This window comes from Archocentrus centrarchus, chromosome 23 (assembly GCF_007364275.1).
Source record: "Archocentrus centrarchus isolate MPI-CPG fArcCen1 chromosome 23, fArcCen1, whole genome shotgun sequence".
Lineage (NCBI taxonomy): Eukaryota > Metazoa > Chordata > Actinopteri > Cichliformes > Cichlidae > Archocentrus > Archocentrus centrarchus.
In genome coordinates, this window is record NC_044368.1 from 12035224 (window position 1) to 12052171 (window position 16948).

Consider the following 16948-nt stretch of genomic DNA (forward strand, 5'->3'; position numbering starts at 1 on the left):
AATCAAGAACTACTGACCAGCCAGTTTTGATTGAGCACATCTTACTAGCTTAAAAATATATTTGTAATGTTTGAACAACACACACCATAAACTGCTTTCAGTAGAATCTTTACTTTTAAACACAAACTGAGGAGACTGACGCAATGAAAAGCTAAAGAAATTTAAAAAAAAAAAAAAAAAAAAAAGGAAAAAAGTACACAGGACAACTGAAATAAAACTGTGCAAGACCTTAAGACAAATTGTACAAAAGAACCCCCAAACAAGACACGTATACAAAAGAAAATTGAACAAAGCCTTGATTCTTTTCAGAGAAACATAAAGTGGGGCTTAAATTTCACAAATAAAAAACAGAAATTTTATCACAGTTTAGACTGGACTTGAAGGTAGGAGAACTGAAAACGAGCAGATTATTTGGCTTTTGAAATACTGCCCAAAACACAAGTCCAACAAACAGAAACATGAGGAGGATGAAAAACTGAGAAAACACGGGAACAAAAAAAGAGTAAGACAACAGACATCATGACAAACAAGGCAAGGCTGTGCATACACTGGGAACTGATCAGATGATGAGACACACCTAGGAAGAGATTACAGGTCAGCGACAGGTAGAAGCAACGAGGGAACAGAACGGAAAGTAAAACTGGCAGCAGACACAGAAGCCTGACCTTCTGAGTAGAACAGTAAAAAAACAAAGCAGCAGACAAATGACACGAGAAGACAAACACTAAACAAGATGTGAGACACAGTGGGAACACAGGAGGATACAAACACAGACAAGACAGAGGGATGCAAAGACAGGGAAATGTGGGGGATACTACGAACATACGAAGGAATAATAAAATGAAAACAGGAACCAAAACTCAACAAAAACCCAAAACTCAACATCAAGCATTTAAGCACAATCTTTACCTAATATATGATGAAAAACATATGATGAAAAACAACGACATCAAACTACTGTTATTAAGAATAAGAATAAGAATAAGAATAAGAATAAGGTCTTCTGACCTGTGTGAACTGATATCCCTAGACCAAGCTGCTGATAAACATTCCACGTCTGATCAGGAACTGTTAGCTGGGGGGGAGCCGGGTCAGCGCCACATTAACCCAAACCCACTCACCTCCACTGGCTCCATGTAGTATATGTGCTTACACTACGCTATGCAGAAGTTTTTTTTAAACCTCATATATTGCCCTGGTACGGGCAATATATGAGATGATTTTTTTTCTCCTCACTTACCCCATTGTGTTCGCTATGTTTCCATCTTTTTTTAAAACGGCAGTGCCTTTGATGGCTGCAAGGTCGCAGACACTTATCTCCCCTGTTTGTTTGATTTGATTGTCTTTTCTTGGACGGGTGTGCTGGAACGTAATTTCGTTGTATGTTTGACATATAATGACAGTTTTTCTTATTCTTATTCTTATTAAATGTAATAACCTTTGTTACTGCTAAGAGTATTTATAGTATGAGCTATCAAGGGTCACTTTCAAAAAAAGAAGGCATACAGTTATGTTCATAATTTGTTGGACAAAGACATAAATTTGTGATTGAAGTGCAAACTTTCAGCTTTAATTCAAACGATTTTACAATACAAAAATGGCAAATTACAGCCATTTTTATACACAGTCCCCAGTTTTCAGAGGCTCAAAAGTAACTGGACAATTCGTTGTTGATTTGGCCACTTCTAAAGTTTCTGCTCTTTCTCTCTGATAGGTTTATTTAGATTTTTCAGCCTAATGATGGCCTCCTTCACTTGCACTGACATCCCTTTGGGCCTCATGTTTAATAATGCAGTGAAAAGCTAAAAAACGCAAATTCAACACTCTGCACCAACTCCAGATATGATATTTGTCATGAAATAACACGGAAACAGGCTTCACTGGCCATGACACTGATTGTTCATTAATTGTTCAATTACTCTTGAGCCTCTGAAAATGGGGGACTGTGTATAAAAGTGGTTGCATTTCCTAAACAATCAATGCAATATTTCTGTAAAAACATTGAATTAAAGCTGAAAGTCGGCACTTCAATCACATCTTGATTGTTTGATTTAACATTCACTGCTGTGGTGTGGTGGAAGCAAAACTACAAAAATTGTGTCTTTGTCTAAAAAAATTACGGACCTAACTGTAGCTCCACTGCTAACCCCCCCCCCCTCCAGATATTAGCAACAATGTATTTGTTATATATTAAAGTGTAGGAAACACACATATAATATGTGGATAAACACACATAACAAAACAATACAAATGGGCCAACATAAAGACACAGACAGACATTTACAGGCAAACTATTGTGCTGTAAGAGAGTGTCACTACAAGCCAAAGGTCAAAGGGTGTGACCTTTTTCAGGTGGTGCTTCAAAAGAAAGTGCTTTACATACTAAAAAAAAGAGTCAAATTAATACCTTGACATTTTGAGTTGTATAATAACTGTCTGGAAAGCGCTTTAGCATTAGCCCTTCTCTGATCTGAACTAGGCCTCCCAGCTCCTTACTTAGCTCAGTCGGCCAAGGCCACTTCCCTTCATTTTAACGGGGAAAGATAATCAGCCACTTGTTCAGATAAACGAAGGAAAAATACAAAAACACTTTCCACTGTGAGACACAAGTACAAGGGAAAAAAAGGGTGTGTTCAAAATGTCAACATATATATTTAAAGGAGTGACTTTCTGGATGGTTAAAGTAGTGATTTGGAGGGAAACATTACTCAGTGCTAGCTTTGAAACAAAAAAGTGAAAAACAAACAAAAAAAATACCCATTGTGCCACCTTTTACAGAGAAATGTGGGAGTTAAAGGCACTTAAAGGTAGCTCGCGTGGAGTAGGATGTTCTCAATCACGTATCACAGTCAAACCAACTGTTAGGTTATGCATAGAAATGTCAGATTATTTTAAAACACTTGAAATGTCGCAGTGTGATGACAGGGATGAAGAACGCCATCCACCCGATGAAAAGAAATACTCTGACTATCAATAAGACAGCAAAAATAGATGAGGTCATCAGATATTGTTTTGCTATACTTCTGTTTTCTCAGCTGATGTCAGCCATTTCTCATGCTGTCACATTATGAGGCTTACTCAGGGTGACAACACAAACAGGCAATCTGTCATATAAGTAGTGTATAGACTATGAGTTTTCCATGTGCTTTTTGATGAATGTTTGTTCACAGCTTCTCTACAAAATATACTTAAAATACATGCTTATCAGGTAGTGGTAAAAACAACAAAAAAAAAAGTATCATAGTAATATGCTAGATAGTTAAAATACAGGAAAAAAAACAGTGTGCAGACACAACCAAATGCAGCACCATCACAATTATTTTAACTGTGATAAATAAAGAAAAATCCCACTCACTCACTACCTTTAACAGGCAAAAACCACTGGATTTTAGCATTTGGGCATCATTTCTATAACCCAGGAGAGCTCCATTTATCTGGAAATATGAGAACTGAATTTGACCTGCCCCCAAATCTATGACAAAAAGTAAAAAAAAAAAAAAAAAAATCAACAAACTCATTAACAGTAATCGGATATGAAATGCGACGAGAGTATTGGAAGACCCAGGATAATTTACCCAATGTAACACATTTTCTGGTTAAAAACCAATTATGCTGCTGCCTGTAAAGATGTGTTCTGCAGTGGCTCTAGTGCAAAAGCATTTCACGTGTTCATTTATTATCAATTCAGTATTATCCCACCCAACTAAACCGTACAATCACAGATTTGGTTTTCTTTTTTCGTGCTTTGTACGAGGCTTTCACTAAACTCTCCAAGACCATAGAAACATCAAATCAAAAAAAGGGGACAGCTTTACATCGTTCAGGTGACAGTCTGTTAAAAGGGTTATAACATGGACTAATGTGGACTTACGTCGAGAAGTCTAGTCTATTAGGCATTAGAGACAGAAAGTGCAGTATAGCATATTAAACATCACAGCATTTCAGTGAGTTATTTGCTACAAGAAGAGGAGAACATTTTAATAAACATCACAAAGAGACAGAGGATTAGGAGTAATGAAGTGTGAACTGGTTATGAGAAGAGAGAGAAGTGTAAAGCATGGAGCAATTTACTAATAAAAACATTTTTTCCAATTTAGGCACTTGATTTGTGTCTCATGCAGTTGTCACAATTTGCCTGATTGGCCGTATGCAATACAAAAACACAAATGTATGTTTAATGATATCTGGAATATGTTGGTAAAAATAAGGGAACAAAAGCTTACAATTTGATTGGATCAAGTAAAAAGCATGCACCATAAAACGTATTGTACTCACTGTATTCCAGAGGAGATGAGGGACACACTGACCACCACTAAGTCCAGGATGTTGAAATAGTTTCTACAGAAAGAACCTTTGTGGAGGAAGGCTCCATAGGCTGTCATCTGCAAGGATCAAAGTTTAAATAAATTTCACAGTCAGAAGACAGATGTTATGTTTAACTGTACATTCATCATTAACTACATGGAAGACAATGTTACCTTCTACCCTGATATTTTAGAAGGGTTTACTAAGTAGTTTATTTATTTATTTTTTACAATAGCTTACCTAAGAGAGAAACAGAGTTACATTATATTACCATATCTCTCTCCATCCATCCATCCATCCATCCATCCATCCATCCATCCAACCATCCATCCATCCATCCATCCATCCATTCAACATCCATCCAACCATCCATCCATCCATTCAACATCCATCCAACCATCCATCCATCCATCCATCCATCCATCCAACATCCATCTAACCATCCATCCATCCATGCATCCATCCATCCATCCAACCATCCATCCATCCATGCATCCATCATCCATCCATCCATCCATCCATCCATCCATCCATCCATCCATCCATCCATCCTTATCCTCTATCTATAGCTAGTAAATCATTCTTGCCAAGCACATCAATCAGCTTCAACATAAAATATTACCTTAAGAATGATCTCTATGGTGAAGAGTCCAGTGAACACATGATCTGCATAGCCAAGGATCTAAAAAAGTAACATTGCATTTAATGTGGACAACAGAATGCTCACCTAGTGGCGTCAGAACATCAGTCTATAAACCAATGGACAGAGGATATGTCCATCTCCCTTTATAGTCTTTTTGGGCCCTCATTAGATTAGTAGAAATGCAACTCTTGAAGATCTAAACTTATGTGGAACCGTTTGAGCAGGAGAAGTAAAATGAGAATGTGTGCTGCTTTCTGGGGGAAAGCTGGACTTACTGTAGCATTGCCCCGGATGACTCCACAACATACTGAAATAATAATGTGTTCAGATCCAAATGAACTAAAATAGACTTTAAAAATGGTGGGGAATCTGAAAAACAGGTTGCTTTATTTAATTACAGTATTCAGACTAAGGTTAAGAGGTTTAGACTAATATACAGCATTTTATACCAAAGCCAGGGGTCTCAATGTCTGATAGAAGAAACAGTGTACAAAAACAGATAGAGCACACATGGTGTTTACATTAAACTACAGCTCCATTACAGTCATAAACCCTTCATAAATCTACCAATAATAGGCTGATGTCACACAGTGACTACAATTGCAGATATATCCGTCATATGTTGCAAAGAAACAGAAAATGTTTGGGGTTTCAGAGCTCGCCTTGAGGCTGAATGTGAAGTCTCTGCTGCTGCATACAAATGAACAGACAGAACTTCTTACACATTGCCAAAACAGACTGTGCAAACACTAAAACTGTAAATAAATTCAATTCTTGGTTAAATGTTGACATTTACTGTAGCAAAAAGACACCCTCAGAAATATATGTTTATATGTCTACAAAGTGATACAGTAACTACTCATTTATCTTTACGGCTAATAAAAAACAGTTAAAAAGACAGAGCAAAGCTTAAGAGGCGTTTCATATCTTCTTAACATAAAGTTAATAACAGTTACAGTATTCAAGAAGAAATCTCATTAAGTGTAACAGGCCACTCACAATAAGCTTTCGTTCCTCTATAGCTATAATCCATTTAAGTCAGAATGAGTGCGTGTGTGTGGGCATCTAATTATGGCTACTGTGCCTTACTGTACATCCAGCTTTGTATGTGTATATTTACTGTATTTATACTGTAATATATGTTTAAAAAAATGTTTATGGGCGGCTGTGGTTCAGGGGGTAGAGTGGTCTATCCACCGATTTGAAGGTCGTGGATTGATGCCCGACTCCTCCTGTCTGTGTGCTGTATCATTAGGCAAGATACTAAACCCTGAGCTGCCTCCAGTGCATCCATCGGCTTGTGAGCATGTGTGAATGTTAGAAAAAAGTGTTTAGGTATAGATAAAAGCACTATATGATTGTACGTGTGTGACTGGGTGAATGAGACTTGTAGTAGAAAGTGCTTGTGTAGACCGGCGCTATATAGAAGTACCAGTGCATTTACTAATTGTGTGTGTTACCTTATTTCTGAAGGAGTCATTTTTGACTGGGTCTTCAGCTGCCAGACTAATGCTGCTGAGCAGGATGAAGAAGAGGATGAGGTTGGTGAAGATGTTGTGGTTGACGACCTTATGGCACAGAACCCTGAACCTGCAAAACAAAGAAAGAGTGAAAGAGAGAGTGAGAGAAAGCAAAAAAAAAAAAAAAAAAAAGCACATTTAGTCTCTTAGGAGGAAAAAGATGCCAAGTGAAATACAGCAGAAGTGACTGAAAAATTGGGGGGGGGGGGGGGCTATAGAAGAAGATGGGAGATTAAGATGAGAGGCAGAATTATAGTGCCTACTTACTTGTTGGTGTGGCTGAAGATAAAGAAAGCACGGGCCTCAGGCATAGGGACAGCCTTCTCCTTCAGCTGAATGTCAGAGAGGGGCCGGGGCCTCGGGCCCACGGGCATCTCTGGCTCATCATCATCATCATCTCCTGATGGGAAGGAGGAAGAAGAGTTAGAACATTAAGGTAAGAAAGGTGAGAAAAGGTAAAAAAAAAAAAGTGTACAATGTTAGTAATACTACCTGTTTTTTGTAATAGCAAAATAGTTACTATTACCTATAATACACGCACAATATTTGTGGCTGTGCTGTGTGTTACCTATATAATCATTGGCAGGATACGGGTTCTTCTCTTCGCTCTCATCTCCACAGCAGTCATCCATGTTAATCTGCAAAGGAAAAGTATGACATGTCTTTCATCAATTCACTCCTGAACATAGACACATTCTTATTTATGCTCTTACCGAAGTCTTTGTGTGTTTCTGTGTACCTTAGTAGCAGTGTTGGTCTCCCCATCAGAAGTAATGGACTTCAGTTCTATCTTCTCCTTCTTCTCTTCCTCCAGAGGTGGTTTCTCATTGTCATGACGCTTCTCTGGGCTGCCGAGCCTGGAGAAGGAGAGAGGATGAGACGATCCTCAACTTTATCATCTTCCCTTCTCCATACATAAATTAACATCAGAGGGACAACACATGCAATCAAAGGGCATATTTGCTGTGCTGTAATGATCACATTAAAAGGACAGTGTGATGGAAAATGATTGTTTTCTATTACACTTTTTCCATAGATCAATACAGGTTGCAACCAAGCAGAAGACATTTTTATGATCTCTGCTAAAAAAACACTTTCTTTTTCAGCTGCACTAAAAACTCAACTTTGATTTTTGCTGGCAGCTAACCTTTGAAATGAAACACTGAAAGAAAAAAAAAACTGGTGTAGAGAGAAGCCAAATAATATGTTTGTATTTTAAAAAGTTATTTTAGTGGTTAAGTTGTAGTGTCAGCATCCTTATTTCCCTTTAGAAATAACTGATGCTGCGAGCTAAACTTCTCCCTGGGTGCTGTTTTGATTGGCCAAGATTCAACCTCTCCGTCTATCCCTCTACATTTTTTTTTTGTCTGACTGTTTCTATTCAATTTTCTGCTTTACCTGGCCAGTTTTTTCCTCTCCTTCTCCTCCTCTTCCTCTTTCTGGGCAGATGTCAGGCTTTCTGCATCTGCCAGATTGTCTACAGCGATGGCCAAGAAGACATTCAGCAAGATATCTGTTCAGAGGGGTGATGTTAAGGATGTTGCTGACCCATCTGACCATAAACGAAGCTGGTAGTAAACAAGTGGAAACCCTTGGGGCTGAAAAGGGAAGCCAAAAACTACAGTTCCTGCAATGGACACTTGAGGCTTGGCTCAAAAAATGAGTTAATGTCATAGACTGGTCAAATAAACAGCATTCAAAAGCACACTTATAGCCTGGTCCCAAAATTAACACCAGTGCAGCTTAAGAATACAGCTTGCTAAATTGGTTGCTAGCTGTAGCTGATAGTTTAACACTCCACCCTTTCAACAAATATGCCACTTCTGACTTCACCAACATGGCAGCTGCAAAAAATGCTAATGTTGAGAATTCAACCCCAACTGGTTGTGGCAGATGACTCCCTCTCCTTGAGCCTGGTTCTGCTGGAAGATTTCTTCCTGTTAAAAGGGAGTTCTTCCTTCCCGCTGTTGCCAAGTGCTTGCCCATAGGCGGTCGTGTGATTGCTGGGGTTTCTTTCTAACATTGTAGGGTCTTAACCTTACAGTATGAAGTGCCTTGAGGTGACTGTTTTTGTGAATATAAAAATTAAAATTGATTGAATTAAATGCAGAATTCAAAACCAATGGCTAATATCACACTGGGTATGTCTGTGGAGTCAAACCATCTCAACAGGCTAAGTCAATAAACATTAACAATTTACACCAATCAATCTTAACATTATGACCATGTTGTGCTCATCAAACCATTCCTGAATTACTTTTGCTTTGTGGGCGGGTGCATTATCCTGCTGAAAGAGGCCACAGCAATCAGGGAATACCATTTCCATAAAAGGGTGTACATGGTCTGCAACAATGCTTAATGGTATGTGTCAAAGTAACATCCTCATGGATGGCAGGACCCAAGGTTTCTCAGCAGAACATTGCCCAAAGCATCACAGCGCCTCTGCCAGCTTGCTTTCTTCCTATAGTGCAACCAGGTGCCAGGTGACGCACATGTACCTGGCCATCCACGTGATGTAAAAGAAAATTTAAACCTTTATTTAACCAGGCAAACAGATTAAGAACAATTTCTTATTTACAAGTGCAGCCTGCCAAAAGGCAAAGCCTTTTGAGGGGAAGGGAATAGGGAGAATCAAACAAACAAACGTATTAAAAGAAAATACGATTCATCAGCTCAGGCCACCTTCTTCCATTGCTTCATGGTCCAGTTCTGATGCTCATGTGCCCACTGTTGGCGTTTTTGGTAGGTGACAGTGGTCAGCATGGGCACCCTAACTGGTCTGCAGCTATGCAGCCCCATACGCAACAAACTGCGATGCACTGTGTATTCTGACACCTTTCTATCAGAACCAGCATTAACTTTTACAGCAATCTGAGCCACAGTAGCTCATCCGTAGGATCGGACCATACAGGCCAGCCTTTGCTCTCCACATGCATCAGTAAGCCCTGGGTGCCCACGATCCTGTCACTGGTTCACCACCACTGTTCCTTCCTCGGGCCACTTTTGACAGATACTGTGAACACTGCAGACCGGGAACACCCACAGGAGCTGCAGTTTTGGAGATGCTCTGATCCAGTCATCTAGCAATGACAATTTGGGCCTTGTCAAACTTGCTGAAATCCTTAAACTTGCCCATTTTTCCTGCTTCAAACACATCAGTTTTGAAGACAAAATGTTCACTTGCTCCCTAATATATTGCAACCACTAATGGGTGCCATGATGAAGAGATAAACAGTGTTATTCACTTTACCTGTCAGTGGTCATAATGTTATGCTTGATCGGTGTAAATATAACATCACATCATCTGAAAAGCACTGTATTTTTAACTGCTCGAGTACAGAGGCTCAGCGGCCTGCACTAAAATCTTTTAGCTTTAGGAAAGTGTCCACATGCAAAACACGTTCTTCTTTCCTGCAACAGCATCTTAACAAGGGGTTACGTAGATATCAGATTTGACTTAGTAATTCAAATCACAGTCAGCAACACCTGTTTCCATTTGATGACAGGATTTATGATAGTCAGACAACAAATTTGACTGTCACTCACTGAATCTGACTCATATTTTTATTTTGCAAGTCTACACACCATACCACACCAGATCTGCTTAACCTGGGCTGCTGGGGTAGCTATTCAAGGTATTTGTATTTATACAGCGCCAACATATAAAGACACTTGGCAATATAATGGAAAGACTCTACAACAATATAGAGAAACCCAGTGATTCAAATATTTCCTATGAGCAAGCAATTTGTGACAATGGTGACCTCCTGTTGTGGTAGGATACAGTTTCCGCAGATGAAGAGGATGATGAAGTAGATGCAAACAAGCATGCCAGGAAACGCTGGACCACCGTATGCCATGATACCATCATACATCACAGAGTTCCAGTCCTCTCCTGTTAGGATCTGCAGAGACAGAAAAAAAAATAATGGATTAAAGCTCCTCTGCATAAATAAAATCTTACAAAAATGTATATTCATTTGAAAGAACCCCTGCTTTAAGTAAGTTTTTCAATGTAAACTTTATAAATATTTTGTATCACTCAAGGACACACATTTTAATTTAAGCTGAGAATGGAAGCAGGGCACACTGGACTAGAAAAAAGTGGAGCATCCTTACCTGAAACACAGTGAGCAGAGACTGGGGAAAGTTGTCAAAGGTGCTTCGTCTGGTCTCGTCAAAGTTGAATTTTCCCCCAAACAGCTGCATGCCCAGCAGGGAGAAGATGATGATGAAGAGGAAGAGCAGGAGCAGCAGAGACGCGATGGAGCGAACAGAGTTCAGCAGGGATGCCACCAGGTTGGACAAGGAGTTCCAATATCTAAACGAAGAGAAATCAAGTTGAAATTGTGAAGTCTTATCATAGTCCTGGGGTTTTGTTGTTTTGAGGGTTTTGAATTCTTTACGAACATATTTGAATTTGCATCTCTTCAAATTTTTACCATTTTTCCAAGTGTTTGAAGTTTGGATTCTTATTTGATAAGTTGAGTGTTGGATTCTTGTTTTGATTTTTTTCATTATTATTTAGTAGTAACTAGAAATGAGTGTGATTCCTTGTCATATTATTGAGTCTTTGTTTTCAGTCTAGCAGTGCTTACAGGATTCTCCTAATAAGAAGTTTATCCTTTGCAATCCTGGATGTATGATTTACTGTCCCAGTTGTAGGTGTGAATTTTTGTTATTTGTTCAGGTTTAGTTTCATTTTGAATTTGCTTTTCCATATGTTTAGTTCCCTCAGTGTTCCCTAATTTTTCCTTTGTCTCTTCCTTCTGTTTTATGTCTTTGTCCTGTTCTTTGTCTCTGTCTTCATATTAATGCGACTCTCATCTCTGTGTTAGTCTTTGCCTTTTGGTTACTTCCTGTTGTTTTTTTAATGTGAAGGTTTTCTTTTGCATCCTGTGTAAATTGTGCTTCCTGTCCATTTCTCCCTAATTTTCTTAACTGTCTTCACTTGTGTGGGTCCTGTTACTCTCCTGCTGGATATCCCCCCAATCAGTCCTCTGCATTTAAATAATCCCATCTTCCTCTTATTTTTGGTCACAGTGCCTGTTTTGTGTGTAGCCATGTGTATTCATTGCATGTTTTATTGCTGATTTTTTTTCTTCTTAGACCTTGATCATTTAGGTTGGTCTGAGCATTTCAGAAATGTTGGGATTTTCCCACACAACCATCTCTAGTGTTTACAGAGGATGGTCCGAAAAAGAGAAAATATCCAGTGAGTGGTGAAAATGCCTTGATACCAGAGGTCAGAGGAGAATGGCCAGACTGCTTCAGGCTGATAGGAAGGCGACAGTAACTCAAACAACCACTTGTTACACCCGAGGTATGCAGAAGAGCATCTCTGAATGCACAACATGTTGAATCTTGAAGCAGATGGGGTATAACAGCAGAAGACCACACTGGTGCGAAACTGAGGCTACAATTCACACGGGCTCACCAAAATTGGACAAGATTGGAAAAACACTGCCTGGTCTGATGGGCTTTGATTTGTACTGGAATATTCATATGATAGGGTCAGAATTTGGCATAAACAACATGAAAGCACAGATTCATTATGCCTTGTGTCCACAGTTCAGGCTGCTGGCGGTGGTGTAATCGTGTGAGTGGTGCTTTCTTGGCACACTTTGAACACCTTGGTATCAATGATGATTGAGCATCATTTAAACACCACAGTCTACCTGAGTACTGTTGCTGACAATATCCATCCCTTTATGGCTATATAAATGCCCTCAAAATAAATATTGATCTCCTAGACATCCAAGTTATTTTGTTTTTTCAGTAAATGCCTAACAGACTTATTGTAACCTGTTAATACATCATCCTCTGGTTCCTCTGGTTGAATGCAAAATTAAGTCTCCACTGGTAATAAAAAAGTTGGTGCTGGTTTTTATGTCCAGTATTGTATTGGGTAACTTCAGGTGCGTATGTTTATAATACCTTGTGGGGACAATTTTCCTGACATATACTACGTTGTGGGGACCAATTGCTCCTTGTGGGGACAAGGTTCCAGTCCCCACAAGGGGAAACCCTGTTTTTGGGTCAGGGGTCAGAGTTAGGGCTAAGGTATGAATTGAGTTTAGGTTAGGGTTAGGGTTAGGTATGTGATGGTTAGGGTTAGGAAAAGGGTAAAGGTAAGGTTTAGGCTGTAGAAATGAATGGAAGTCAATGGAAATTCCCCACAAAGATAGCAAAACACACTTGTGTGTGTGTGTGTGTGTGTGTGTGTGTGTGTGTGTGTGTGTGTGTGTGTGTATCTTGGCTGTTGGAGGACCAAAGGAATAAATTCTACTTATTAAATGCATAAAATCCTGTAAGACTGATACTAACCTGGTTATTTTGAAGATTCGGAGTAAGCGTACACAACGTAACACAGAGATGCCGAGGGGCGACATGATTTTTGTTTCCACCAGAATGGTTTCAAGAATCCCTCCGCATACTACGAAGCTGTCGAACCGATTGAAGAGTGAAACAAAGTAGGCCTGTGAAGAGAAAAGCACACAAGCTAAAGCTAGAAAACAGGGCAGAATGTAGACAATTCTGACACAAAATATTGACATAGTCTCCTACCTGCAGGCCCAGACTGTACATCTTCAACAGCATCTCACCAGTGAAGAGTGCTAGCAAAACCTTATTGGCTATATCTGGGGAGTAAGGACGAGAGAAAGAAAGGAGTGCAATGGAGGGCGTAGCAAAATAAGTATGGGATAAAAATATAATACCAAAGACAGTAATTGCACAGAGTTCAATAATTAAGACCAGACATTACTGTTTTGTATGCACATGTGTGGGTTGAGCAATGTACCTTGTACATCAGTTAGCCACTGAGGTTGCTGGTGATGTTCAGAGGCAATGGTCAGGGTGTTGAGGAAAACCAGGAAGATGACCAGCCAATAGAAAACTTGCGATTTGACTGCTGCCCGGCACTTCCTTCTACACAGCCTGTTCCACCTCCGAGAGTAGCGGCTGCGAAGGAAGAAGTAGAGATTAAAAGGTGTGGAAAAAAGATGGCAGAGAGAAGAGAGGCAGGAGGGTGGTACAGAGAATGTTGAAAGAAGAAGAAGAAGAAGAAGAAGAAAGAGAAAACGACCCACAAGAAATAAGAAAATCAAAGAAGCATCCAAAGAAATGAGTGAATGGTGAAAAACAAATAGAGGAAGTGCAAGAAGAACAAGAAAGAGTCAGTTAGGTTTTCTACAAAATAGTGATGACATCATGCCTTGGTCTGTGGTCGAGACAGAGTTAGTCATCCTCAAAGGCGTTTCAGAGAAAGAAGAAGCCAGTACAAAGAGCTCTGCTGCAGAATGAGATATGCACCATTTGAGAAAGAAAAGAAAGAACATTTGTTCTAACAAAATGATCAAAAGGCCAAATTTAAAGTGAAATATGTTGTACTGTGATTCACAACGCAACGGAAAAAAATGCTTTAAGAAGAGAAGTGGCTCATTTCAGCGTGACAAACATTCTTTAGTTTTAGAGATTTCAAGATCTTTCTCTCTGCGGTGCTCTGGTCTTTTGCACCTCTCTTGCAGCCTACTGTTGGAAATTAAAGTCATTGTTTCTGATAATTGCCAGCTTTAAATTTTGCAGTCGCATCTGTGTGAAAAGCCCCACTCAAAGGGTCATACCATTGTTTCACACTCATGTACATGTACCGATGGTGTGACAACTGTAATTTTATAATTTTCCTGTTCTGGGTAAGTGACATCAAGGCCACTGACATGGAGTAACCTGTGCTCTTGTTGGCCTATGGGTAGAGAAGCAGTGAAGCACGGATCTCACTTTCGAATTTCACATGTATATCTTTTAACATTAATACCATAGATACTGATTATTTATTTACTGAATTCCCTTAAAAATGAATGAGGAAGCAATTATTTGATTTTTGTTTTAAACAAGAGGATGAAAACACTCTTTTTCACCAGACATCAACACTGTAACGCACTTGTCATCACTCTGTACCTATGTGGGTGTCTTTGCATTATTTGTGCTTGACCCATTTGCTAACCGCAGCAAACGTGCCAATCCTCCAATTCCAACAGATCAACACAACTTACCAGAGAAACGTCTCTCTATGCCTCGATGTTACATGTGTCTTCTGTTTAAATGTGTTTCAGTGTTCTCTATAGTCAGTTATGGCACACAGTGGCTTCTGCCATGATGCTCACACTGAATTTTACATTAGACACAACTCACAAAACAACACAATTCGACATGCATTGTTACACTAGAAGGTATTTATCGTGTCTTTGAGTCCGGTTCAGGAAAACATTTTGTGTGATTTTTCAATTTGAAGCGCACATTCCACTTTATTGTTTTTAAAATGACTCTGAAAAGAGTGCTCAGGCTAAAAGTGGTAAAACAGCAGATTTTTTTTTCCATCGGATGCCCTTCGTGATGCGACCCCCAAAGGGAATGTGCTTCCTCCTGGCAGGGCATTTGTGCACTGATGTTTTCATAAATACTGGCTGTTTTTTGAGTCTCCTCCAGACCTAAACAGAAGAGGGCTGGCCCAGTGGGTTCCTTTTAAGACTCCTCCCAGACCCTTAGGAGAGATCTAAAAGAGTGCCAGACAGATTGTGTATTTTTAAATAAGGGTCAGGTCATTGCTAAACCAACAACCCAGCTTGTCCAACACCCAGCCCACCACGAAAAAGTGTATTATAACTCTGCACTCCCTTTCTGGCTGGCCTCTAGCTAAACAGAGTACTACTTGAATGAGGCTGTCTAATTTTAACATATAATGATGGTGGTGTTAATAGGAACCTGAACAAAAATGTTATAAAAGTGAGAATTAGGAGGATTGGGAGTGGAAGTGGATAGATATGTTAGGTTTGCATGTGTGACGGCAATGATGACTGTGATAACTAGGTGGAGAACACTGCATAATGATAGTATAATTAGACAATACAAGGAATGGTAAGTTAATCATAAAGAGAGAGGGAAGAGCATTCAGTAAACACAAACAGGGAAACAGTAATAACAATAGTAGTGGTTAATGTTTGAATGTTGCATTGGTTCTCAGAAGGAGGCAAAAAGATAACACAAAATAAATAAAAGGTAAGCAAGTGTGTGGTGTGAAGGCAGTGCTTTAAAATAAGCAGTGGAGAGCAAAATGAATCAATGATATTAGCTGTACACAATCTTTCCAATAAAACGTAATCTGAGTAAATATTTCCATTGTGTTATAGTTGATTTTCTTGTTTTCCAGTTCATGAGGATGGTTTTCTTGGGACTAGTTAAAGCTTTGAGAAGTTGTTTCTCAAATTTTTCATTTGTATTTACTTGTGAGATGTCTCCTAGCAGGCAAAGAGATGGTGATAGTGGGATAGTGGGTTAGTCAAGCAGGGAGGAAAGTGCTGTAATAATTTGATTCTAGACATTTTGGACAGGTTTGGACACTTGTGTGTTTTCAGTGCAATCTGAACAAATATCTGAATGAACCAGTCCCATCTGAAGCATCTTCAGGCCAGTGTAGTCAATTCAATGTAATATTTTACACTGAATAAGTTGATTGTTAGAGTTGTTGCACAAATGGAACATAAGATGGTATTAGGGATTATTAATAAATCTTTAATAGTGTAATTTCCACCAGGCTGTCAGAGTGTGTTTTTTTTAACTGACCAAGATCTTTGGGTTTGGGTTAGAGAGACAAATTTAATTGTAGGTGTCTTATTTTTTCAGTAAAACTTTGAGATATTAGTGTATCTGGATTTGAACCAGGTTGATGTTTGTTACATTGAAATCACTAAACATAAATAATTAATTATTGGGAGTTCCATCATTTTAACTGTCTCTATTCTCCCTAAATGGACATAGGCTGATACATTTAATGTAATGTTTGAAATAAAGAGACAAAGGTTAATATTAAAGCCTAGGTAAGTTATATGTCCGGTGTACAGAGGGATAGGTAGTTGTTCAACTGTCCCATCCCAGCTTAGGGAATTCAGTGGAAGAATGGATGATTTGATTTGGTTTATGCAATAGTTGGAAATTTTTTGAGAACTGCTCAATGACCCCCTATTGTTTAATGTAGTGAATGTGGATTTTGTATGAAAAGTAAAATGTCATCTGCATAAAGACTAATCTTGTTGTCATTAGTAGGTGTCAGAATTCAGTGTATATTTTTATTTTTTATGGATAGTTGATGCAGTTGGCTTATCAAAAGCTTTTTCTGCATCCAGCGTAACAAAAACTGAGTCTCTCTGTTGTATCTGAGACTGAGTTATTAAGAATAGTCTACGTGTATTATTTGAGGAGTGTCGATCTTTAATGAAACCAGTATGGTCTTATGTATGTGCTTATTCTTAATGCTTTACTTATTATTTTGATGTGCATGTTGATAAGTGAGAGGGGGTGATAACTGGCTATGAATGAGGAGTCTTTGTTAGGTTTCCATAGAAGTGAAACTGATGCAATATTATGATTATGTAGAAGTTGTGACGTTTATTTTATTTCTGTAATAAGATGTAAAACGAGTAAT

General features: G+C 38.9%; 1 protein-coding gene across 1 annotated transcript in view; it reads right to left on the reverse strand.

Moving 5' to 3' along the window:
* Positions 1–16948, reverse strand: part of cacna1c (calcium channel, voltage-dependent, L type, alpha 1C subunit) — a 207622-nt gene that overhangs the window by 28448 nt on the left and 162226 nt on the right. Inside the window, exons 13-24 of the mRNA XM_030720526.1 lie at positions 13271–13431; positions 13036–13109; positions 12796–12947; positions 10588–10789; positions 10253–10373; positions 7867–7981; positions 7208–7325; positions 7037–7106; positions 6736–6868; positions 6409–6538; positions 4928–4987; positions 4276–4382 (exon numbers count right to left, since the gene is read on the reverse strand). Coding sequence (XP_030576386.1) covers positions 4276–4382; positions 4928–4987; positions 6409–6538; positions 6736–6868; positions 7037–7106; positions 7208–7325; positions 7867–7981; positions 10253–10373; positions 10588–10789; positions 12796–12947; positions 13036–13109; positions 13271–13431 — 1443 coding nt within the window. The remainder of the gene's footprint in view (positions 1–4275; positions 4383–4927; positions 4988–6408; positions 6539–6735; positions 6869–7036; positions 7107–7207; positions 7326–7866; positions 7982–10252; positions 10374–10587; positions 10790–12795; positions 12948–13035; positions 13110–13270; positions 13432–16948) is intronic.